Below are 26,555 nucleotides of genomic sequence, written 5' to 3' on the forward strand. Positions count from 1 at the left end.
GTCGTCCGGCACCACCGTCATGGTGGACATAGCAGTGATGGGAGAAGCTCACGGACTGATCACGGACCTGCTGGCGGACCCCTCTCTGCCCCCCAACACCTGCACCTCACTGCGGGCCGTCAGCAAGCTGCTCACCACCCAGCTCACCTTCCAGCCGCTGCACCGGCCACGGCCTGCTCCCCTGCTTAACCCCAGCGATGCCTATACCTGCTCCGACTCAGAAGAAGGACCTGAGAAAGGAGAGAAGATATCCATCCACAAGGTAATGAAACATCATGACTTACACTGTACTGGTATTAATTCACAACTGCGAAAAGCAGATGAAAGAGAAGATATTTCACCCAAATGTCTAAAGTCAGAATTCTTCATCAGAGGTAGTCAAGAGCCAGACACAAAACAATTTTATTTGGAAGCAGCTGAAATAATCCTTCCATGGAAATGTAGTCCACCTTATTAGGGCCAAATGATTTATACACCACGCAGCACTCCCTACACATGTTAATCTTTTAGCCCGTGTTCCTGCTAATGAGTGCTTCCTGCTCTCTGAGCTTTTAGCATCAAATGAAGGAGTGTATTTTCATAGAGTTGAGCAAAGAAAAATAGAGCGCGTCTACTGCTTGGAGCACTGTTCTCCCTTTCATAGCCACAGCTGTGTCAACATGACAGATGTGCAGAGCCAGACAGTGTGTGTGCATGTAAGGTATGCGAGTGGAAGAGTGGAGGCGACATGAAGGTGAATGAATTTCTCAAAAGGTTACAAAGAGGGGCGAGAATGTGTCGACAAAAATGGACCCCCACCACGATCGTGCATCCATCTGAGGGAGATACCCATTGTGGCCATGTTGGAAGCTGCTGTGTGGTCGATGGCTGCCATGCCATCAAAACACTCGCTTGTCTGACAGGTGTATTTTTACAACTTAGTAAAAGTGGCTCGGACGACCAGAGCGGTGGCCAGTGAAGCTGCATCCATTAACACACTCCTCCCCAGTGACAATGTGCCCGGCTCTAACTGGGAGAATAACTGGAAGAGTGAAGGCGGTCAGTGGAAAAGAGGAATGCCATGGACTTGCTTTTCTGCCTGCTGGCTAGTTTATTGTCTGCAGTGGTGCATACTGATGCCTTTCATGCCCTTTTTCCAACTCAGTTTGTACCCAGTACAGGACATGTTGTTTGTCCGTGCCGCAAAATAACAACTGCATTAGAAGCACTAACATGAAAAAAATATATAAAAACTTGCAGAAACACATCCACCTGTAAAGTGTTTGAACTTACACTGATCGAATTCTTCACATTTGAACAGATATAGAGATAAGTCCATTTATAGAACTGAAATAACATCGACAGCAGCAGGCATCAGATTTTTTTTTTTTTTGAGGATGGCCTGGTTTTGCCGTGCTGTTGCCGATGGTGATGCGTGTGTGTTTCTGTTTTCAGTTTGCGGCTTTCATTAAAGAATGAGCCAATGGAGCTGCAAAGTCATGTCATAGCACTGTTTTCCAATTTCAAAATGAGGAATGAAACATACATTTTAATGCAGTATACAGCATACAAAACACAGGTGATAAATCTTTACAGTCAAAGCACCAGCATATATAGGATTTTTGGAAGAGAATTCTTGTTTGTGGGTCTGTGTGCATTCAGTCTTCTGTGCATAAATGTGTCAGTGCGGTACTGATGTGCATGTATAGGAAAAATTAAGGTTATGTCAAGCCGTCAAAGTGAATGTAAGTCAGTGAAATGCGCCCCTAAAGTGACATAAGCCAACACCGTGTATGAGCGTGTGTGCAGGCACTCAGTATATGATGCCTGGTTGTGAATGGGCTCATTCAGGATTCTGAGGCGATCTTTACTAGGTCACCCTGCAGAGGACTGAGAGAGAGCCTGCCATTTTCAGCGCTTCTGTGCCAAACTCCTGCATGGCACTGAACAGATGGAGGCATCACAAGGGCACAGACCACTGGGAATCCCAGGGAGCGAGCAAAGAAAAGACAGATAAAGGCTGCGACTGAGAGAACGAGACAAAAGAGACTCACAGAGTGAATGAAAAAGCAGAGGCAGAATCCACATGATGAAATGTATCTGTGCAATGCGACACACTTCACTTTATCTAATAATGCACCATGAGGAACAGCTGCCTGCCAATATCATCCTTTCAATGGTGACTGCAGCACTGATTCTCTTTGGATCCAGTGGAGAAAAAAATGAATTGCTTCCAGTGGTGAAAAACTTTCCAGGTTGTCACCTACGTCATTAGTCTTTACTTGGCCAAAGGCAGGAAAAACATCAGCCTCATCTAGATGATTCGTTTGAATGGAGACAAAGAGACTATGCTCAAACCCTATCTCACAGATGGGAGTGCTTGTAGCGTTTTTATCTTAATGCGAAAGCAATTACAGTCATGTTTTTTGACTCCTGCAGTCACTCATTGATTTAGATGTTACTCATTTCAAAATATAAGAATGATAAGTTGGTTTTCCAGTAGTGTTAACTGTGTGTGTGCGTTTTCCCCCATCTGTGCAGCGTCTGAGGCGGAGTCTCCACCCTGGCCTTCTGAGGAGGATCTCCTCCACGTGGACCACCACCACCTCCGCCACAGGACTGCCTACAATTGAGCCCGGGCCTGTCCGAAGGGACCGCAGTGCCAGCATCAAACCCTACCATGAAACACTCACCTGCAGGTACCTGAGCCACAGATGAAAAATGACGTTTCTTATTTGTTGCTTGTCTTTGTCATATTTGTCCTTTATCCTCAGACCTTTGCTTTGGTCAAGGTGAGGATTTATCAAATGCACTTTTACCCTGTTGTTTGCTTGCTGTGTAAGGTTTTCTATTCCCCAAAAGGAGTTATATGAAAAATCTGTGCTATGTTTGAAGTAAAGAGTAGAATTTTACCTATTAGGCCCTGCGGTGTGACGTTGTACTATAGATAAACACAGCTGTGGTTCAGACACTTTAAGGAGGACTGCTACAATGGCTTCCACAGTATGACACATCAATCTGAAGGTTATTAGGTTTTCCAGCAGTGTGGCTGTAGTTATACCAAAGACATCAGTGTGAGTGAGCAGTAATGGCACAGCAGTTTGGAGAAGGATGTGTGTGCAATGGGAGCCAGAATGGAAATATGCCCCACGGGCGAACACATTAACCTGAATAACTAAGACGCACATCAACCCTGAGCACATTAGTGCTGAAGATAGCACGGGACTCAGGCTGCACAGAAGTATCATGGAGAAGAAGTAGATCTCTGACGTGTGTGCTTTTATGTAGGCGTTTTGAAGAGGTTTTTTTTCTTTTTGGGAGAAATGTGTTATAAGATAGAGAAGGCTGGCATTATGATGTGACAGAACTAATACAGATACAGTTATTCTGCAGTAAATGAAGTGCTGTTTCCTCCCAGTACGTCACATCGATGCATTAAATCTTGAATTAACACAAGGTCATAATTTGTTAGAGTCATTCTGATTACTAAGTGAATTATTTAGGCACACTTTACCGTGATTAGTGCAGTGATTGCATTCCATACAATTATTTTGTGATTACTGTGACATTATGTTTGGATTATCTCAGAACAGCTCAGGGGAAAATGCTTTTTCATGATTTTCAAAGGAGCAGAAAATGGAGTTTCAGCTTGAAAAATTTTCAGACAGGCATGTTCGCGTGTACTCAAATATGAGTTATCGTGCATACGGTATTTTTCTGTGCTGTGCTCATGCATTAGCAGTACTTGTCAGCACATGCTCCCCGATCTTAAAATATTAACTATGCCTCAACAAGAAAGAGTCTCTTCATGTTTCATCTATCGTATTCAGTCTGTCAGTTTGTGTCACATAGCCCAAAGTCTTCTGATGGAGGCCAACGTTTGCGTGTCAATTTTGCGTGTCTTTGTGCTGCAAAGTAGCGTCTCCAATGCCTGTGGTGTGACGACAGTATTACATAGTGTAAGTTTTGTATATGTGTGTAATTTATTTCCAAATGTTGTATAAAAACATTTGTCTCTTCTCTAATCTGGAACTGCAGCTCAATTATTAATGTGTAGAAGAACTTCAGAAAGCCATGTCTGATGTCTGACTCAAAGACACACTGAAAACTGGCTGCATGGCTTCAAACAGTACAGTTTCTGATGCTAACCTCTGTGTTGTTCAGTTGCACTCATGTACAACCTTCTGTGCACAGAACAATCCCTTCTGTATATTAAAACTCAGAACACCTGAAGATCAATTCCCAAAATAAAAAAGAACAACTGCCATTTTCCTTGAACCATTTGAAGAGATTTAAATCAGCTCGTTTGTGTAGTTACTGGACCAGTCTGCAAACCTTTCGCTAAAAACTAGCACGGTGTTTCCACAAACTCTCTGAAATTTCTTAACAATTGTCCAAACTAGTGGTAGATGTAAAATGAAGCATGACTGTGCAACTGCATGGCCTATTTCAATCCTCATATTAATTTAGAAACTAATTTTGAGTGGAGGGTTCTGAAAAAAAGAAGTTTCCAGTGGAGTTGCTGTTTGTTTGTATGTGTTTTATTTGGAAACTGGGGGTAAAAATGCACCTCAGGGCAATTATGTCCATTCGGCTATACAGCGAATGGCTGCATGAAGGAAAGTACTATCTTATTGTACTGAATATGGTTAGTATTTACTCTGATTATGCTGACGTAAAATGATGCTTGTTTCAAGAGAATTCATCCGTGTTGTTGCCAGTTAATCAAGCCAGCCAGTCTTTAGCTGTGTATTGTTTAAAATTTTTGTTGTGAGAGAGATTTGATTTAAGAAGCTATTAATTAATTCTGGTTGTACAGTAAAACTGAATTATTCTCATAAAGAAATGAGGCTCTTGTTCTTCAGTTTCATTGTTCCAGCCGTACTGCCTGCAGAAATGAGCTAACTAGCCAGCAACACTCTCTCAGTACTCTCTCCATTTGTGGCCTTTATCTGATACTCGTGTGGTTTTACATTTAAACATTAGGTGCAGTAATTTTTCCATGGCTGGCATGTGTGCGTCTTGTTAAATGTATACTGAGCAGAGCAGATCAATTCGCTTCTGCATTCGTCAGGTTGGATCATGGGAGATATAAGTAAAAGCAACTTCAGCACCTGCACAATGTATTCATAGCTACTATTGTCAAAATATGTGTATGAAATATGAACCGACTCTCTGCAGAAATCTACCCTGTTCCAAGAACTACTTTAATGTGTCTTATTATACAAAATACCTCTTCTATAAATACACTTTATGGCTATTCCCCCACTTTTGTGAACTTTTTTCATGATTTGGCCCCGTTGCTCCAGTTATGGGCAACAGTAGTTTTGCAACATACATTGTAGACAATATTTTGGATGCATCTTTGTGGCAAATGTCCAGACAAGGCCATCATGCTGCACCTATGTGTATGTGAGGTCCAAAAAACATTCTTTGCAGTGTGAGTTCTGGGTTTCTATGTGGAGAACCTTGTCCTAAACCACATCAAACACTATTTCAATGACACAGTGGTGCTTAATTCCCTGGTAAAGTTCCAAAATCTTGTGAGGAGTGGTGGCTGATATGGCATCACATTAATGCCCACAGTTTAGAAAAACATGTCATGGTCAATTACTGTATGTCGTCATCTTTTCAGTGAGTTAATATCTCTTTGTTTCGGTGAATCTGCAGAACATACAGTAATGCTGTGTGCCTGACAAAGATAACAAAAACAAAACAAAGATATAAACTAAAATAAAACAACTGTTACTCAAGCAATGGAGGCTTGCATTAAATTGAAGCATGACACAAGATAAGAACCTAGTGGCCCTGCCCCAGATCAGGATAATAAAAAACAGAGCCTGCCGGGCCTCTGCTACATTACAAAGTGAAGTAAAAGTTGCAGATGTAATTATGTAGTAGGTATCCTCAGGTAAATATTGCTAAAACGCTGAAATAAATAAATAATGCAATATTGACATAAAATACTGTGAACGCGTACAGCCTCTAGTTCTAAATTGTTTTATTTACTGCATTACATTCCGCTTTGTTTTGCGTTTCGAGCCCTCCAAACATCTGTGTGGCCTGCGTCCGTCAGTGGCTTGTTCGGGTCTGTTTGCATAATGACAGTGTGATACTTGAACAAGTTCTGTAAATGTAAGCACACAAGCAGCTTCTGTACACAAAGCCCTGTCACCTGGTCTTGAAGCTTCGCCCGGCTCCAGCTATGGCCACTTATGGCGGTGCGAGTGTAAACAAACACCTGGGCCTCTCCCCAGTCACCACAACCCCACAATTAACACACACAGGCTTAGGTACACTGTCACAGCTGTCTCTGCTGGCACAGGCTGAAGCTCTGGGTTTAGTTTACTGCGGCGGAGAAGAGTCTCTTCCGGGCAGCACTTCAGTTAGATGCTCTTTTAGGCATCAGGCTCTTATCCAGATGCCTAAATATTAAAAAGATGGCTGGTGAGACTGCAGTGTTTAGCTTAAAGACACTTAAGCGGGGCCCCTGCCTACGGAAAACAACGTGTTGTTGTTCAGATCAAAACTGTGATGGTCTCTTAGCAATCTTCAACCTGCCAACACATCGTCTCTCAAGTCGGCTTTGAGACAAAAATCACACGTTTTGGGGAGCAGAAAGGCGAGTTTTTGTAATTTATGTGCTCTAACCTGTATTTGTTAGCGTGTCTCGCCAAGGCAGCAGTAATATATGGATTTCTGTACAGATCAAACACCAATAATTGTTCCCGATATGCAGTAACTCCTCACAGAGATTGTTTGGGAAAGAGGGAAGGAGTGAGAGCGAACACATGGAGGTTGGGAGGTTGGGAGAAAATGAACACATGGCTTCAATTGCCTTCTCTCTGCTCCATCATCAAATCTGTACAATCTTAATTAGGACATTAGGCTTCTTTTTTTCTGCCTCCTTTTTCCATCATGTCAGCCCTCAGTGACGTACGGTGTTAAGAAGGAATAACACCAACTTCAAAGCCACAATATCGACTTTTATCAGACAGACCCAGTAAAAAGGGCGCGATTGAATACCTTCCATTTCCCTCAGCCCAGACCGCTGTGCTGTTATCTTCTTCACGTCATCTGGCTCGAGAGTAGGTAGATTACTGGAAGCAGAAATAATAGCTGCTGTGTTTATCGTGGCTTGGACACTGTCCGTTTGGGCTCTGAACCAAAGGTAATCTGTCAACCTGCTGTGAGTGGTTGAGTATAAAATGTGGGAGTAAACTGCAGCAGAAGGGTAGCAGGCGGAGGCCAAGCAGAGCTTAGTGCCTGACTCCAAACATACAAGGAGAAGTGGCAGACAATGTGGCAGTTTACAGTGTTTATTACAGCAGGATAATCAATTTAAGGCTTCCTAGCTGCAGTATGAATGCTACAGTGCTTTAGATTTAGAGACTCAATTCCTCTAAGTTTTTTTTTTGATCACGTATAAAGCAAGAAACTAAATTTATGTGATTAGTAAAAACAAGCACTGAAAAACTACCCCTAAAATTATGTTTACTTATTAATAATAGTAATAATAACTACTTTTTACAAGAGCATATGCATCTAGGCAAAGATTAATGCACCCAAATTACATTTTATATTGACATAGTAAAGAAACTTTCTACTCAATAAAAGTGTCTGCAAAGAAACAACAGGATTGTACAGAACTAGAATACAAAAGAAGTTATGAGTCAGTTGAGCAAAACCACACAAAATGAGCAAACTCATGGTTGCTTTTTTCCCTTTAATCTTAAATATTTGCTATTTTTTGACAGTTTTCAAAAGTCATTTTAGACTTTTAATCTCTTTTAGACTGAAATTGAATTTTTATTATATTTTGACTTTCTACAGACCAAAAAAATGTATGTATAAAGGAAATTATTCACAAATCAGTTAAAACTGAAAATAATCATTAGTTGCAGCCCTAAATCTGTCTGTGAAATATTAGTTGACAAAACATTTAAGTTTTATTCATAATTTTGTTCTTCAAAATTCTGTATCTGCTTGTGGAAATGACAGAATAATTAATGTATTCATTGTTGTGTTCAGACACTCACCATGCTTACTTCAGTTAGGGTTACAGAAACATTGTGGTTTTTGGTTGTCGGCTAAAAAAAAATCCACACAGACTCGGTGTATAGGACAAGATGTGTTTACTTTTTCAATAATTAGCCGAAACTATGGTCTTTTCCTAACCCTGACCGAAGTGTTTTTGTTTTTTGGGCTGAATGTAACCACACAGCAGGATGCAGGCTCTTTCCTTGACAGAACAAACATATTTGCAGGCGGCAGTTACATTCTTCCCAAAGCTATCAGGCAAAACAAGTTCTTAGAATTGAAATGTAATTTCTAGGAGACGGGGCTGAAGCATGCTGGGATGTGTATTTTGTCTTCATACTGTTGGTATATCTCACTGGGACAGTTAAATTACTGTAACTACAGTGCTAACCGCTCTAACTACACAGTTTTTTCTGATAAAAGCAGAGTCACTTGATACCTGACTGACAGATTCCTCAAGTGAAAATGGCCGGCCTCCTTATTTACATTCTGTGCCGAAGGCTCAATGTCAGTAGCTGAGGTTATTCTGCTGCATTAGCAGAATAGAGAAAGTGTCTGCCAGTTCTTCAACTTTCATTAAAAGTAAACCTTTTAAGCCAAGCGCCGCTGCCTGCCCAGACCCCCCTGACAATAAAGTAGTAACTGTTCACCCGCCAAACTATCAAACTATTTTATATTCCACACCTGCTAGGCATTAGACACAGTGGTCCAACCTGGCCATGCAAACACAACAGAACTCCCTTTGTTGGGGCCTCAGGACCATTATGCTGGGTGGGTACGGAGGAAAAGTGTTCCAGAAACACTTTATCAGAAGGAGATAGACACACTACAGGCCTTTGTGCTCCCTGTGACACCATGCTCTAACGGCAGGCATTTCCTGCTCCGAGAAGGCAGGTTTTACAACATTTAGGGAGAGGTATTTTAATTGGAACCACCTACAGCCTGACAGTGGCCTCAGTGGAGGAACATGGAAAAGCTGTTGAGAGCAGCTCAGGAGGCTCCCCACGGTGTTGAACAGCTAACTAGCCGCTACAGGCCGCCTCTTTCCATGAAAGATGACATTTCATTCATAAACCAGTCAATATATGTGAATATTTTCTTTTTCCTTTAAGAATGGCTCTGGCCGTAAAGCTGACACTGGTTTGTCATAAATCTCTAAGAGGGTGGGCTCACTTTCTAATGAGTCATTTATAACAACGGCAGCATCAGCAACTGTTTCGAATTTGTTTTGTTGTTTGCTCCCATTGCATTGCGTTAATGTGTGCATCCATTAGGTTCATTAATGAGTATTTTCTTGAAGCATCTGTACGACGTCTGTTTCATGTGGGGACAGCACAGTAGGAATCTCATTAAGTTTTTTTCTTGACAGCTTGTGCTGACTGGTTAGACATCAAAGACAGATGTACTTAATGGCATTATTCCCAATTCTTTAGTGCAGCTGCAAACACCAACGTCTTGCACATTTTGTTATTCTACAAACAAACACACATGTACTGTTCTGTATTTGTGCCCCCTGTGATTTTTCTGTTGATTTTGGGCTCATTTTTTACACAAAAACGCCAGTTTAGAATTCTCTGCATTATAATTATATCATTCAAAATCAGAACAAAGATTTTCTAAAACACATTTGGATGTACCTCCCAGATCAGAGGATAAAATGGACTCTGATTGTACTTTCATCACTCTAACATTTAATAATTTACATTATCCCCCAATGGAGGGGTGGCTCCCTGTAATGTGACTGTATAAATCAGATTTTTGTCACCACAACATGAGCAATACAAGTACAGCCGTGCATGGTAGCTAAAGTAGCATATATGGAATTCATTTAAAAATGTCCTCTTTTATCTTACTAACAGCTAAACCCTTCTTTTCTCCAGTTGTGGGAGACCATACATCAGACTGAGCCATGGGGAGGGCTCTATAGACAAGGGAGACAGGATACCACGATCAGGTATGCTCACAGTTTGTTCTTTCTACCAGTATTACTTCCTCCTAGCAGCATGGGAACAGTGTTTGTGTGGCGTTTGTTGTCACATACAGTCAATCACTATTTTCTCTCCCTCTGTGCTCATTGCAATGTGCTGCTTCAGGAGCTCAACCCTCTGTACCCCAAAAACCCACTAGAGGGTTTGAAACCTGTTATCCTTAGAAAAAAAGTGTAGAAAATGCTAAAATTAGAAAATACATCAGAGCCTAAAAATGTAAAAACAGACAGAATTATTGGCTTTTCAACTTTTTGATGGTCCTTTAACTAATCATTCATTATGTGTGTTGTAGGGGGCTGCACAGTGGCGTAGTGGTTAGCACTTTCGCCTTGCAGCAAGAAGGTCCCTGGTTCGCGTCCCGGCTTTCCTGGGATCTTTCTGCATGGAGTTTGCATGTTCTCCCTGTGCATGCGTGGGTTTTCTCCGGGTACTCCGGCTTCCTCCCACAGTTCAAAAATATGCTGAGGTTAATTGATTACTCTAAATTGCCCGTAGGTGTGAATGTGAGAGTGATTGTTTGTCTATATATGTAGCCCTGCGACAGACTGGCGACCTGTCTAGGGTGTCCCCTGCCTTCGCCCGAGTCAGCTGGGATAGGCTCCAGCCCCCCCCGCGACCCTAGTGAGGATTAAGCGGTGTATAGCTAATGGATGGATGGATGTGTGTTGTATTCTGTGTGTATTTTCAGTCACCTGATTCTGTAACAAACAAAAATTTCTGCACTTCTCAGCACAGCCATGACGCTATTAGCGATCTAACAGTGACAAACATTTTTGACTTTTTCCTTGAGCTAGGCTGAACTGCAGGCGATGCTTATATAATTATGGAAAATTATTTCAAAATGTAACTGGTAAAATATCTCTACTATGTAAAGCCACTATTTTTCCCGGTATTGGTAACACCTGTGGGTGTGGTTTTTTGTATTATTATTATTATTTTGTTAAATAAATATTTAAAGAAATTAAACTCCTTCATTTTTTATGAAGGAGTTCAGAGGATTAATACAGAAAGAACACAATCACAGCAGTTACTAAAAAACTCAAACACATAACTGCTCCAAGTAATGAATTTCATATTAATGTCACAGGACTGCACAGAGGTTTCGAATGTATCTTGCATGTCTGGATCTTTTGTTTCTCTATGGTTTTCTGTGCATAAAAACCAGGATGCAGCGCTGGTAAATAAAGATAAAGCTTTAAAATGATGATAATAATCAGCTAAAAGTTAACAACAGATTGTAGCCTCAGTCATTTGTGTTCACAGGGCAAGACATTTTTCACATATTTGGGACCAGAAGTCATCAACCAATCCATTACTGTAGAAATCCAGCATTGAAAATGGTGAGAACTCTAAAGCACTGTGTTGGACTTCTCTTGAGTATGGGGCATAGCAGCAATCAGAGATGCTGCAGTGTTAATTAACACAGCACTCACCATCTCTGGGACCTTAACTCTGAGAACTGCAGAAAATAACTTATTACAGCGAGCCAGGATTAAGGGAAGTGGATATACCAGAGAAGTAAATCCAACACCCCAAGAAACCTGATGATATGCATCAGTTTAAGGAGATTAACAGTGGATTTTCCCCTCAGGGCGCAGTGTGACATCTCTTTGTTTTTCTTTTACTAGCAGAGGACCAAGTGGTTGTGTCATCAGACTATGACAGCACCCACGAAGCCAACCACAGTGACAGCAGCGATGTAGCACATACAGAGGAGGACACAGGGGAAGGAAAAAACCCCTCCCAGAATGTCATCCTCCACGCACTAATACCTCCAGAGGTGAGGCGAGGCAGAGTGACTGTCAGACACGTGCCTTCAGTCACATTGATGCTGGCCTGTGATGCAATATAACATACGTAAATCAGACATTCATTGCAACATTTAGTATTTACATTTTAGTTTCATGTCATTACCTCTTTTCTCTGTGTGCCACTTGTACAGGACAAACCAATTCTGGCACCAGAGCCATTAATAATGGACGACTTGGAGCCGCTGATGAGTCAGCTAAACAATTGGAACTTCCCTATCTTCACCTTGATGGAGAGGACCAACGGGAAATGTGGACGGATCCTCAGTCAGGTGAGAACGTCTGGAAGAATCAACACAACAACTTAGGATTTGGAACAAACTGCTGAATTCAATGCTTAATAAAAACCTCTACAACGTGTATAAAGTATATTTATCTGCAATACTGCAATCGTATTGTTCAAAATTAGGTTTTTCAGTTTTATGTTAATTCAAACTTTTACTCATAACATGCAGCTCAAACCTGGTGAAGTTGACAGATGATCTGACAGTTCATTTTTGTGTTCCAGGTATCGTACAGGCTCTTTGAAGACACTGGCCTGTTTGAGACCTTTAAGATCCCTGTAAAAGAATTCATGAACTACTTCCACGCCCTGGAGAATGGTTACAGAGACATACCATGTAAGCTCGAATGTCATACTGCTTGTTTTTCATTTTGCATCAGTTTACTCATGATCTTGTTTAGAGCTGTAACAATGAAACCAACCACTAGAGGGAAATGTTATACAGTCTATCCAGTCATATATGACCCTATGCTGCCTTTATGTTGTGATGAGACACACAAGCAGCCCAACAGTGCGCCCTGCTGGAGAAGACCACACACGCTGAGCAGACTTGTTTTTCTTCTCTAAACCAGATCACAACAGGGTTCACGCCACAGACGTGCTTCATGCGGTCTGGTACCTCACCACGCAAGCTGTGCCTGGTCTGCCCAGCCTCATTACTGACCACGGCTCTGCCAGCGACTCAGGTATGTTCACCAGCACATGCATGCAGACATTTATATGTCCTGTAGGAGATGCTGGTGCGCATGTGAATCCATCAGTCACTAAAGGTGGGACTGAAGGTGTTAAAGTCAAGAAAAGTTGTCACACAAGAACAAATAGAACAATATCTTGCTTTTTTGTTTAGTTTTCACTTTTGATAGATCATTTATGACAGTAAAGATTTTCTATATTCAGGCCAGAGTTCATTTAGATTTTTTCATCTCCCTGCAGCCTCCCTGTGAGCCATCTCGTTAATGTCAGGGCATCAAACCTGCAGGAATGTGTGTTCTTAGCCTATTCACAGTTTGTCTTATCTCACTCACTGCTTTTGGCACTTGCACTTATGTACCAAACACTATTTGAAGTCTAGAACAGCATGAAATTGTAGGCAGATTAGAGTTCCCTCTTACTCATATTTCCATAACCTAATTTGTATGCCTTACTAGGGCCATCCCTTTGATCCACATATAAGTGGATTTGAATGTTCAAGTGTGTGTGTGTGTCCCAGTGTGTATGTGCTCTAGACTGCATGTGTGTGTATTCAGACATGTGCACATGAAAGTATAGGTGCTGTGTAAATCCTGCCACCCTGCTCTTCAACCCTCCTCACTTTGTCTGCTCCCCCGTGGCTAGACTCCGACAGTGGAATAACACACAGTCATATGGGCTTCCTGGTTTCAAAGACCTACACTGTGTCAGAAGATGGTTATGGATGCCTGTCAGGCCTCATACCTGCTCTGGAGCTCATGGCCCTTTATGTGGCTGCTGCGATGCACGACTACGATCACCCCGGGCGGACAAATGCTTTCCTCGTAGCCACCAGCGCCCCACAGGTACTCAGCTATTCAGTCTACTATCGAACCGTATCATATTAGGATCAAAGTAAGAAGGTGTTTCTTTGATTTTCTACGCTCATTTTTTCATACACTGTAAATCATTAAATCCTCAAAAAGACATAAGAGGTTTTATTGTCATCATGCAACTGTTGCCAGCATTACAACAAAATTAGGGAGGTCGTCCTGGACTGAAGTAGAAAAAGAAATCTAAAATAGAATAAGTAAAAGTAAGTGTATAAATACATTTGCCACAATTTGAACAACAATTTACAATAATTAAAACAACAAACTACGAACACAATGTCAATTGCACATTAAACATTACCTGTGATTCTAATGATTAATTAGTTCGGATGATTACAGGCAGACTTGCTTTCCTTTAACATTTTCTAATTTTAAGGAGTTTCTTCTTTATTTTTCAATCTCGAATTTACACTCTTAGCTGTTAAAATCATTTTTGACCAGAGTCAGTACAAAGATGATCAGTGAAGCTGTTCCTGGTTACCTTGAGATAAATTACAAGTGTACAGCTGTAGAAACTGAATTCAGAACAAAGTTTTGTCATGGTTAGAATTGTTTAGATTATTATGAAAAAAATAGTATCAGGGAAGTTTTATGTCTCTTACAATCCTGGTAAGTCTGCTTATATTCTTTCTTAAATAATGTAATTTCATATTTTGAGTGAACTCTCAGCTGCCCATTTATTCAAGTCAGTTAAGTACAATTAGCAATACTCAAGTAGAAAATATATGTTGCTTTTACTTTATTTTTCTATGATATTTTGCAATGTAATAGTCAAAAGAATGATTATTTGATTGGTTATTTTCTGCAACTTTGTCTATTTCACTGCCAAACTGCACTGGCAAAGCTGATGCAAATCACCATCATCTTAGACAGTTTAATCAGACAATCACCAGTTGCAGTGACATCTTACTGCCTGTCAGACACTGACATGTCACAAGTGTGGATTGTATGATCTGTCTGGTTGGAGACTGTATTTTTCTCATCATGGCTTGATACGGAAAGACAGTTTATCTGTCACACAGTAAAACTATGAGCTCTACTTTACTTGACAATAGTTTGGAAGCATAATGTGGTTTTGTCATTTTTGTTACAACTTTGGAATCATCTGCTGCTATCTAATGTCACTTTTTAAAAGGTTCTTTTAGTACTGTATGCACAAGCTTGTTGGATTCATTTACAGACATTTTGCACATGCTTATGTCAAGTGTTTGTGTGTGTGTTTGCAGGCAGTGCTCTACAATGACCGCTCAGTTCTTGAAAACCACCACGCTGCCTCAGCTTGGAACCTCTTCATGTCACAGCCAGAGTACAACTTCCTGGTCAACCTGGACCACGTGGAGTTCAAACGGTTCCGTTTCCTGGTCATTGAGGCCATACTGGCCACGGACCTGAAGAAGCACTTTGACTTCCTAGCTGAGTTCAATGCCAAGGTATTCTATAAGCATACTTGTGGTTGTTTATGTTCTACATTAAATATATAGAAGGATCATTAAGATCTCGAGAGTTTGTAGATATTGCAGACAAAACTTTTTTTGCAGAGCTTTGGGATTTTAATTCAACAATACTACAAATACTGGGTTATGAGTATCTGTCGTCAAATATGAAGTTAACCATTTGCATATAAATATTTGTTTGAAGTTACTGTCTTTGAAACCAGACGTTTGAATAATTCTCGGCATTAAATTGTTGTAGTATTATTCAGTTTGTGGAGTCAAGTGTCTTGAATCGAGGTTCTTTTCTCATGCCACAGCTGGTATAACATTGAATGTAAGCTTCAGGGAAAAGGAAATATCCCATGGTTTTCGAGGTACAGTCTATTTGTGCAAAAAGAAAAATCACAGCACTTTCAATATGTTCAGCTCAAGTCACCAACACAAAGCACTGTGCGGCTTTTCAAGAACTCATTTAAGTGCAGACAAAATGTTGGCTTTGGATTTGAGTCCTGGGTTTTTTCATTGTGAGTATTAGTACAGTGGTGCTGCTCGATGGCCAGGGCCTGTCAGCTAGCATTGAGATTACTGGCTTGGCAACAAAAGTAACAGCAATGTCTCCTAAAGTACCCTGCTCGGCTCTTCCTGGAAGCAAATTAGCTTTCTCTGAAGCACCTATTATGTTTTTGTTCTTGAGTCCTCAGCTTCCTGAGTTTCTCCAGATCCGAGGCTCATTAGGCAGACTGTCACTAGAAAAGAGGAATTCATTCAACCAGTGCTGAGATTGGCCTTTGGGTGGTGGCTTGTCTCCAGAAATATGTTGAAAATCTGAAATTTTACCCCGAGATTTCATTAGAATAAATTTATAAGTAGTCATAGCTTGCAGAAACTGTAGGTGCTTATAGCTTATTTACAGAACTGTGATTGTAACCTCTGCATTTTTAAATAAAGCGGATTTCATCATGACAAATAACCTCATCTGAATTCCAGCATTGCTGTGCTCCAGACATGAACTGAAATACATAATTTCTGAACAGCAGAGCAGTGGCATCACATTTACATAACATCTACATATCAGACACTGTACCCGCCAACACGTTTGAATACGCTAAATGTCGACACGTCTGTTTGTTGATCTCCCAGGTGGGTGATGATCCCTCTACAGGTATCGACTGGTCCAATGAGAATGACAGGTTGCTGGTCTGCCAGATGTGCATTAAACTGGCTGACATCAATGGGCCTCTGAAGTGCAAGGACCTACATCTGCAGTGGACAGAGGGGATTGTCAACGAGTTCTATGAGCAGGTGTGTCAACCGTCTCTGATGGGCACTAAGGCCTCATTTGTATTTGCTAAACTAAAGATCAATGTACTGTCATGTTTGCGTGCAGGAAGGATAACAGCAACACAAACATCTGGCTGGTACCAAATACTACAATCAACAATATCTGTTAGCTTGTCAGTGGTGTGGTTATTTTTGAACCATAAAATGATTATATTATTGATTCAGATTTGATGCACCCAAACCTCATTGTTGAATCCATGCAACAAGAATTTAACTTGGATGCTGGTAAATTATAATCTCGTATATCTGTTAAAAAAATAAATAAAACTGTTCTCAGGCCAAACCTCATTAGCTTGACAGTTGCAGTGTAGAAAAAGCAAGTTGTCACAGACTACGGCCTCATCGATGCAATGCATTCACTATCAAGTCTGGTTGTAGTCTTGTGCTGTAGAAGAATCAGATTTAAACCAAAACCAAAAATCTGTTTATTTCTACTATTAATGATTACAACTGTATTCAAAAGCCTACTATAGCCTATTCCATATTTCATAAACCTCCATTTTTGTCCACAAATTGTTGAAGTGCTTACAGTAAAATGAGCCATGTTGTTGCTGTAGCTGACAACATGCACTGTCTGCTAAACTGACAGGACAAAGTAAAAGAACTCTTTGGAATGCATTGTTTGTCCTGAAATGTGGTGAGATCTTCATCTAAGTTATATGAATAAACACAATCTGTTTGAACCAGTAACACACAAACCATCATTTTTCCTTTTCTACTCTAAATATATCAATCAAACCTTCACAGTGCAGGTTGGATAATATATGTAAACACTGAGGTTAATGATATCAGCTCAAACTAACTGGTGTGAGGAGTTCGCAAACCTGGAGTCCAATTAATGAAACAAGATTGGAAGTGTGGGTTAGATCTACTTTGACTTGAAAAAAACATTTTGAGGTTACTGTTCACAAGACAAACAGGCTGATGTGAACCTTTCACTGCAAAAAAAAGAGATCTCAGAAGACTTGTGTTCATTTCCTTAAAAATGGAAGGTTTTATAAACTAATGTCAAATAGTTTTAGATATTCATCAGTCCACAGTTAGACAAAATGTATATTAATTGATAACATATAATAATGTGGCTCTTCTCCCTAGTCTTGGCTGGTCAGCTAAGCTGACTATGAAAACATCTGTCTTGCTGTTCATTTCAAGACAATCATTTGTTTATTTGTGACTCTTGAGGATGCCTTTTAAAAAGGAAATATCTAAGAAACAAATGGGATCTGATGGGAAGTCAAAAGGTACAGAGAAATTCACTTCTGATTTCTTGTCTGGACATCTACTCCACCCGGTGCCTCAGCAGAGCTCAGAACATCACCAAGGACAGTTCACATCCCGGTTCTCAGCTTTTTGATCTGTTGCCCTCTGGATGGGGCTACAGAAGCATTAAAGCGAGGACAAACAGACTTCAAAACAGTTTCTTTCAGAGAGCCATCACCACCCTGAACTCTCACAGGTCTCACACAAAGCCAACAACATAGTGCATCTGTGCAATACACACCACTGTCTCATTCACTGCTATTTATATTCACTCCGTTATTTATACTGTATATATGTAAATAGACTGTTTTTGCACTACTTTAAGATTTCCTTGCACTGTAAAGGAGAAGCTCTGCAATCTCGTTATACATTGTATAATGACAATAAAGAATATTCTATTCTATATTCTATTGTCATGGGATTTGTGAAACAAAATTTAAAAATCAACACAAAATAGTTCCAGTTTCATCTCGACAGCAATTTTTCTCTCAAAATGAAATTTAGTAAAGAGAAATGAAATAATAGTGTAAAAGAATACATTCTGGTCACGTAGTATGAATTTCATGTAAGGCGATTCTATTTTGCCCCAAAACACATAGAAGAACATACAGACACTTAAATATAATCTTCCCTTCTTTATTTTTTTCCTCCATGTAGCCTTTTAAACGTCAGGCTCGATTGGTTTGCTCTCTTAATTCATTTTTCATTCAATCCCTCTGACATATTGAAATAGTAATGACAGTGCTCCCTCTGAGAGCTGCTATTATGTGAGGAGCTGTCCTTGACAAGATTAATGTATCTGTTTTGTTAGGTCAGTCATAGTCTGTGTTTACATTGTAAAGTTACATTACATTTACTTACTAGTGATGAAAAGCAGAGTCAGTAATGTTAATTTGTAGTTTCTGCTGTAAGACTGGACCATTGATTCATATGTGCTGTACAGTTTGCATACTTGGCCTTATTGTCAGTGTTATTAAATCATGTGCTATTGTGTCCTCATTTTATATACAGTGCTGCAATAGCAAACAGAATCCAGTTATGCCTTCAGCCTGGTGCCACCCTCAATGACCTTTGTTACAGTATGTCCTCTTGGCACCAAATGGCTGTTAATCTCTGCTAATTGCCTCTGGGTCAAGCAGAATATGTTCAGGCCCTTATGTACCCTCCTGCTTCAGCTAGGTGACACAGGCTGCTGGTTACGAGCCTCTTTCAGGTTTACCAGGAGAGACGCAGAGTGCAGAAGCTCGGGAGGAGAAACGCTCTTCAGTGACAATAGTTTTAGTGATGCTAGGTGTGATGACGCAAGCAGGGTACCCAGGCAACTGTCATCCAGGTTGGGCAGCAGCCTCTGATTACACTTGACAGCCTTCAAAGACACCCTTGAAAAAAGCAGCCAGCAAAGCAATACATCCTCTCCTAGATTAAGAACATGTTCAGCCATGTATACCGAAGATACACACCACAATGTACACATACACTATCAGACAGAGGATGAGGTTTCCTCACCTTGCTGACAGGCTTTCTAATGATGTATGAATCAGGACCTGGTTGAATCAGTATTTTTATTCTGGGTAAAGCTCTTGGCTTACAGAGGTTGAGGGTTAATGAAGCTTATGTCTTATCCCAAAACAATGATCTCGTATTCATTTGGATAGACTGATCAGAATACACCTGGCCTCTGTATTCATAACGCCCACCTGTTTAGGATGTTGTCATGGTGACAGCAGGACCTCTACTGAACTGTCCTGAAATTCCATCAAATTGCAGATCCATCTGAGACCCAATCTTTCACTGAATCTCATTGTGCTTTAAATTAGTATGTTGCTGCTGTGCAGGAACAGAGACATTTTACTGTATAGGGTATTGGATGACACTTGGGGGCAGTTACCAAGGCAACCAGGAAACCTTGCTATAGCTGTTTTTCATTCCCATCTATATAGACACCATAGACAGCACACATGCTGTGCTTTTCTTTTGGTCTTTGAGTAGAAATGGCTGTCGTGGGCACTTTTACCTGAGCTCAAATATTAGATGCATTTGTTTAGTTTACAGTCTAATAGTATATTAGGTTTTGGTACCATTATTTTACCCATAAAAATCTCTCTGACAAAGTAACATCTTAGAGAAGAATGAATATCTAACAGCAAATTTAACACAAGGTTCCCATAAAAGGTTATAATTAGGCACTAATTATATGCATTTTCAGTTTAATGATTCCATCTATTACCTAGTTTAACCTTGTGAATCATGTAGTTCACTCATAGCAGATCAGCTGACCATGAAAAATGTTTGTCAAACGTTTGTCTACAGTTGATCATACACAGAGAATTAGGTTTTGCATAATAGACAAATGATTAATAAATATATGGGCAGTGGAAATAATTGCTTTCAAAGTGGGCATTTTTTTCAAAGAAATTCTTCTGATATCAACAACGTATGTCCAGTCAGGACGATGCCTCCAGTTTGTCTTTAGGACACAGATTGGAGAGCTACTGGTTTATTCCCCGCTTTATTCCCTAGCTTCCCTCTTTTGTTGCACCTGTCAGACTGTATGTTTGAATAGCAACCATGCTGCAAATATTGTTCTTTAGTTTCATGTCTCTGGATGAAGTTAGCAGAAAACTGCATATTCTTACACTATTAAGACTCACAACCATCCCTAATTGTGAAACAAGTAATTTAGGATGTGAGAAATACAGGCCTGACATCAATCCTGCCTTTCCCTTCTGGCTAAATGACTCTTTTTTTGGAGGATATTATGTGTGATGAAATGTGAATCATACCATGTCTTGGGATAACTTTGCACCAGTGCAGCTCATGCATGTTTTGTTTTTCTTGCAGGGTGATGAGGAGTCCAGCCTGGGCCTTCCTATCAGCCCCTTCATGGATCGAGCAGCACCGCAGCTGGCCAAACTCCAGGAATCGTTCATCACACACATCGTTGGACCGCTGTGTAACTCCTATGACTCAGCCTGCCTCATGCCTGGACGATGGGTGGAGCCCAACCCAGAAGCAGAGGAGCCAGAGATGGTGGAGAATGAGGAGGAGGATGAGGAGGATACTGCCGAAGAAGACACATCCACCAGCTCAGAAGCATCACGTAAGCATTACACAACAAAACTGGCATCAAAACATAAGGACAACAAGAAAATGATCAGAAAGATGTAAACTGAACATAGCGTAGTTGTGCTATTTCCATCACTTACTTTTTATGGATCTGACCCAATATGGATACGAGCAAATCCATATATGGAGAATAGTATAGGATTATGCGACATGCTGCAGGACATTTACAGTCGTCGTAATAATACCATTAAACAGCTGTTCCTCTTCTGAACGCTGGGAAATTAATTCACTTTGAGGATTTTTGTAGTTTAAAACCACTGCAGTTCAAAAATAGATTAAAAAGCCACTTATCAGAACGTATTATAAAGAATAATGACAACTTGTTGGAAAGCCAAAAGGATGTGTTGTTTTTAGTAAGACTCTATACTGTACATCGTATTTATAATTTATTCAGTATATTCAATCCCCACACATTTAATATTTATATCCTGTGGGAAATACATGAAATCAGTAAGTGAGCAGTTCCTTTTAAAATTCTTATACAACGCAGGTGTTGACAATATGATGACACAAAGCTGACTTGACAATAATACCTTAAAATTCACATCACTAGGAAACTTTTTCATCTCTACATTTTCATGGGGAATTACTGAACCCTCTGAACTCACTGGTAAGTATGAAAGCCAAGTTTTCTTTAAAAATATAGCAAAAATTTCACGTTTTATCAGAGCCAGAAAGTGTAAGAACAGGAAGAGCAGTTATTTTTTTTTACAACTTTCTGACAGTTCTTGTGCTGTTCTGTTGAGAAAAGTTTTAAATCATGATATTTCCTCTATATCGTGTGTCACTGCAAAAACAAACTATTTGTACTTACCAAATTCTGTTCAAAAAAACAAAAACTTTGTGCTCCTCGATGCAATCATAAGCCATTAGCAGCTCTGGTATGACCAACAGTCACATGACAAAAGTTCAGGGAGCATCCAACTAAACAACAGACTGCGTTCACACTGATATGAGATCTTCAGGTAGAACATGTTTCATATGTAGAGACACGCTTTTTTTCAATCACACTGATGCATGTTGATTCCAGGTTTTAATCAATTTCTCTAAAACAAATAATCAAAGAAATCCAACTTTGGTTTTTAAATTTATTTGATGTGTTATGGCATTATAACTGTGTTATACTGCACAAAATATATTATTGAATTTTCTCTACTTCTAGCCGTTGTTGCCCTGATTCCACAGAAGTCTAGGATTTTATGTTGTAATAAAAAGTGAACCCACAATGAGTATAAATGTGACAGGAGCAAATAATGCCTAGAAAATGCTTGAAGTTCTAAGGGTTAAAACTTCACGCTTGACTAGAGCAATAACAGAAAAGAAAAATGTCTTTAGAAGTTGTAAAAGTGGTGAGTGACACTAGTGGAGGCGAGAGGCAAAATTTGCAGCCCATATGCAGGTGTTTTAATTAAGATCTGTTTAATTTTTCTACTAGAAAAATCCAGTCCCAAGAAGAGGAGGAAAGTCTTCTGCCAGATCACCCATCACCTACTGGAGAACCACGAGATGTGGAAGAAAGTGATCGCAGAGGACGCCCAGAAGCAGGGCCAAGGAGCAGAGTCTGTCCATTTAAACAATGTAGCTGAACCAATTCTGGCCATTCATGAGGAGGAAGAGGAGTCAGGCAGCAGAGAGGAGGTGGTAGAAGGAGAGGATCCCGAGGAGGAAGTGGAGGAACCAGAGTGGCCAGAGTGTGTGAGGGACGACTCTAAACCTCGTGAGGAACTAGAGGAGGGGGACCCACAGTGAAACAGCGCAGGGGAAATCTGGCATCGGTCAGGACAGGGATGTGAAGAAGTATTACTTTTTTTCTTATCCAATCAACTGACTCCTGTTGTTGCCAGCACATCACTTAGACACAACACTGTAGATGTTTGGGAAATGCGTGCCTATACAGAAAAACACAAAAACAGGGTGGGAAAATTTGTGCTTTACACATTTTATCTGAATATGCGGTTTCACCAAACATTTAAAGGAGCTTTCCATATTGCAATACGGGATTATTCGTGTACTTTGGGATACAGACTCTTTTGCTACTGTCAAGAGAAGAGCAAAGCCTGGTTGCACAGGCCTCAACCCAGTGTGGTAACACAAGACTGCAGAAATTTGCTGCCAATTTATATATAATTACTTTCCGAATGCAGTTATATATAGACATCACGGTTACTTGTACTTGTGTTTCGATTTTAGCATTTTTTGAGGCCTCATCTGGGCTTAATATGTTTTTTTTCTATACAAGGATTATAAAGGGAGTCAACAAATGAGGAACATTGGTGTAATTTTCTTCCTTTCAACTTCTGCCAAAATTAATCCCTCACCCATGGGCTTTAGCATACAAAATCAGATATTTATTCGTATTATGTTTTACATTTGTTGCCAAATGAAGCACTTCATGCCATTATGTGGAGCCATTTTAGATTCACGCAAAGGTTCGAGGCTCCTTACACTTTATACGTGTGTTCATTCGTGTGTGCCTGTGTGTTTAAATGAATTCGCTCATATGCACAGTTCTTCTACCGAGGACATAATTCAACTCAGCAGATTACCTATTATTTGTAAATACAGGTAAATATGGCATCACTGAACCAAACATTGTAATCAAGAGACCTGCAGTCACAAGAAACAGTGGGATGTTGAAATTAATCTGCACTGGATACAGGACCATAAAGAGAAAACCAGTAGACAGTACAAACACGACCAAAGCGTTGTGAAAAGCTGTTAAACATTCATTTAAAGGTTATAAAAGAAACACAAATCGTAAGCTATTAAGCGAAAATCAAATCGAAATGAAATCTATGATCCTGCAAAGTTGTTTTAAAATAACTGAGCAACACCATCTGACTGTGTTTTTGGTCTCAGTGTGCTGATCTATAATCCTCAGGAAAACCTCAGCTGTTGAAATTCAGAGCAATCGTGTACCGCCTACACGGACAGTAAGTGAAAAATACACAGAGATATTAGAATAGTTTAAAAGCATGTTCATAAAAGGCTGAGAATGAGGCTGACGTTAATGTCACACACCCCCAACTATTCCTGTGATCTTTGCACGCTGAATCTGTCTGACTCCTCTCCTGGCACCTCAGGGAGACATTCATTCTCTTCCAGTTAAGACCAGGCACCACTCCAGAGTGCATCAGTTCAGCCAAATATAGATCACATCTGTTCTGGAGAGGATACATGAGCGAATTATTAGTCTGTCAGGTGACGTGTCCGCACCTCAAAATGTTCATTCAGCAGTGTCGGTGAAAGGCGATGAGAGCTGAAACGGTTCCCCAGAATTAGCTACTGTTACTGTGTGATGCCAGTAAAAAAGATTCCTTTAGTGAAACTGATGCACAGTGGATAGGGTTCTTTGCAAGGCCAAGACAACAATAATGGCTGCAGTATGCTCTAATATATTAGTTTCGTTCTTCAAAACATTCAGCCTGTCATATAGAATGTCCCATCACCCAGTCTATGTGAATTCTGGCCCACGTTGTTGCTCAAGTTCTGTGCAACATCTCCTTCTAATATTCGAACACAGCTGCATTGGTATAACATTACAATCACTGTGAACATTTAAAGATGGTTCTAAAAATGTTAAGTACTTTTACACGAAGCGCCAAGTTTTAAATCAGAGAAAGTCGTCATGTAGTCGAATTACATTTCAGCTTCACAGAGTCTGATAATTATTCAGCTTCTCTTTTCATCACTGATATCCACATTTCAAAGTGACTATAAAGAAAAGACACTTGTAAGTAGATCTGTAAGTAGCTGATTGAGTTCTCTCTACATTGAGCTGGCGGGTCTGCTACTGTTACGAGTGCAGTGAGGCCGTATGTAATGAATTATCTACTACCGATCTTGTCGAGTTCTCATGACCGTATGGGCTGATATCTCACGCTCCACTTCTACTCTCCTCTGTAATCTCATTTCTTTAAACTGGCAGCACACATTTCAGCCGGTGCGCATATATGTGACAGAGTTTAATTGGAATTACATTGTGAGATGCAGATGTAGAACATCAAGTGCTTGTACTCTTGCAGATCCCGTATTAACGTATTCACACGATGTTCCTGGCCGTGGTGAACAGAACGCTGCCTCCACAGGGGCCTGCTTCACTTCTGCCCTGTCATTGCTACGGCGTGTCCCAGAGGACAGCGAGGCCACACACAAGCTCAGTAATTGGTCCACCCCCTGATTAGTAAGGCATTGGACTGACATTTACCCCAAACCCCAAATCAGACCAGAATTGTTAGAAGCCACTGAATCAGAACAGCTACAGTCTCTTTATTTGGCCTCCAATGATCATGCATTGCACATTGTATGTCATGCGTGTTCTTTTTCTGTATGTTGATGCGTTTCATCCCTAATGAGCTATAATCATGGTTGCATACACAATGGACACTTTGTATTTAGCTTGACAAAATATCACAAATGTTGGGCAGGAAAGCTGTTCGGTACAACTCAGCCATTTTAACTGAAGCGGTCCAGAATTAGACCAACACCTTTTTCTTTCAGTCATTTACTGGGATGGTACAATTGCATAACAGCATCCCCTCCAACACTCCTGCTTTGTGAATGTATATATACAGTACAGTGTAGAGTTGACGTGCGAGAGCAAGACAATGGTGCGAGTTGGTCTCTGAATTCTTCCATTGGCCCCTCTAATGTGACTCTGTCCTGTATTCAGTTATCTCGTACTGTCAGGGAGAGAGGGATGCTGCTTTTCCTCACAAGTAGAGACGGTGAAGTAATGAAGGGCAAAGCGATGCAGTAAGTAGTTCTTCAGTTCTTCACAGATGCTCAGATGAAATTGTTATTCACACAAGGTCCTATAGCATATTTCTCCTTGCGCTTCCTCTTTGATCTGCTTCGCCTCGCTGGCAAAAGTAGCAGAGCGTTCGTCGCACAACAGCTCTCATCTTTGGAGGTAATTCAATTCCGTCCACTGTTGTCAGTGACCACAGTTTCCTACAGTGGACAGTGTGTGAATTTTGCTCCCCAGCTACATCTGTTTCAAGTCAGACTTGCATTCGACCTGATGCAGTATATCAGTTTTGTATATTTTTTTTAATGTCTTAATTTGTTTTATTTGATTGTCATGCTTATTCACACGTGTACAATAATTGTAACCATGGGAACCAAACAAGCTTTACAATTCTGTAAACAAAATGAGATGAGTATTTTTATATAGTTGACACATGATTAAATAATGAATTTCTTTCTTCTCACTAGTACCTTGCACTTACCACATGTACTAAGGAAGAATATGTCCAAATACACAGTATTTGTGAACGTAAAATAATTAATTTCCTTGCAGGTTGATGCTCCATTTTGTACAATATACATATATGCTGTACAGTAAAGAAATTTTAAAACTACAAAAACTCTTTTAGATATACATTATTTATTTTTACCATTTTGTAATTTAGACACTATACTGTAGCTTCAATATTGCCAGACTTACTGGAAGTGCCTATATTGGTATTATGTATCATACAGTGAATATATTTGAAGATCATTAGACGTTGTCACAAACTGAACCATGTGGATGTTGTAATGTGAATACATTGAATTACAAGATTACAATTTCTGTGGTATCCTTGTGTCGGTATTGTGTTTATTTTGCAATTTTTTTTTTAATGAATCTGTTTTACGTTAAAATCTGTAAAGATGCAACAGTCTGAAATGACACAGTTTCCTCCTAAGTTCTCAGTGCAGCATTTCAATTGGTATTACAGTTATGAGTGGAA

General features: G+C 40.2%; 1 protein-coding gene across 3 annotated transcripts in view; it reads left to right on the forward strand.

The window, feature by feature from the left end:
* LOC111573642 (cGMP-inhibited 3',5'-cyclic phosphodiesterase 3A-like) overlaps nucleotides 1-26,402 on the forward strand; it is a 79,215-nt gene extending 52,813 nt beyond the window's left edge. For 2 of the 3 annotated variants that reach the window (XM_023277908.3, XM_055008074.1), the window contains 12 exons: nucleotides 2-262; nucleotides 2,521-2,678; nucleotides 9,900-9,973; nucleotides 11,636-11,787; nucleotides 11,950-12,087; nucleotides 12,324-12,435; nucleotides 12,671-12,784; nucleotides 13,434-13,633; nucleotides 14,887-15,090; nucleotides 16,234-16,395; nucleotides 20,536-20,794; nucleotides 22,256-26,402. In XM_023277908.3, coding sequence (XP_023133676.2) covers nucleotides 2-262; nucleotides 2,521-2,678; nucleotides 9,900-9,973; nucleotides 11,636-11,787; nucleotides 11,950-12,087; nucleotides 12,324-12,435; nucleotides 12,671-12,784; nucleotides 13,434-13,633; nucleotides 14,887-15,090; nucleotides 16,234-16,395; nucleotides 20,536-20,794; nucleotides 22,256-22,569 — 2,148 coding nt within the window. In that variant the 3' untranslated portion in view covers nucleotides 22,570-26,402. The remainder of the gene's footprint in view (nucleotide 1; nucleotides 263-2,520; nucleotides 2,679-9,899; nucleotides 9,974-11,635; nucleotides 11,788-11,949; nucleotides 12,088-12,323; nucleotides 12,436-12,670; nucleotides 12,785-13,433; nucleotides 13,634-14,886; nucleotides 15,091-16,233; nucleotides 16,396-20,535; nucleotides 20,795-22,255) is intronic. The other variant, XM_023277907.3, reaches the window with a different exon arrangement.
* The last annotated feature ends 153 nt before the right edge of the window (nucleotides 26,403-26,555 follow it).

The sequence above is a fragment of the Amphiprion ocellaris genome, chromosome 3 (genome assembly GCF_022539595.1).
Source record: "Amphiprion ocellaris isolate individual 3 ecotype Okinawa chromosome 3, ASM2253959v1, whole genome shotgun sequence".
Classification (NCBI taxonomy): Eukaryota; Metazoa; Chordata; class Actinopteri; family Pomacentridae; genus Amphiprion; species Amphiprion ocellaris.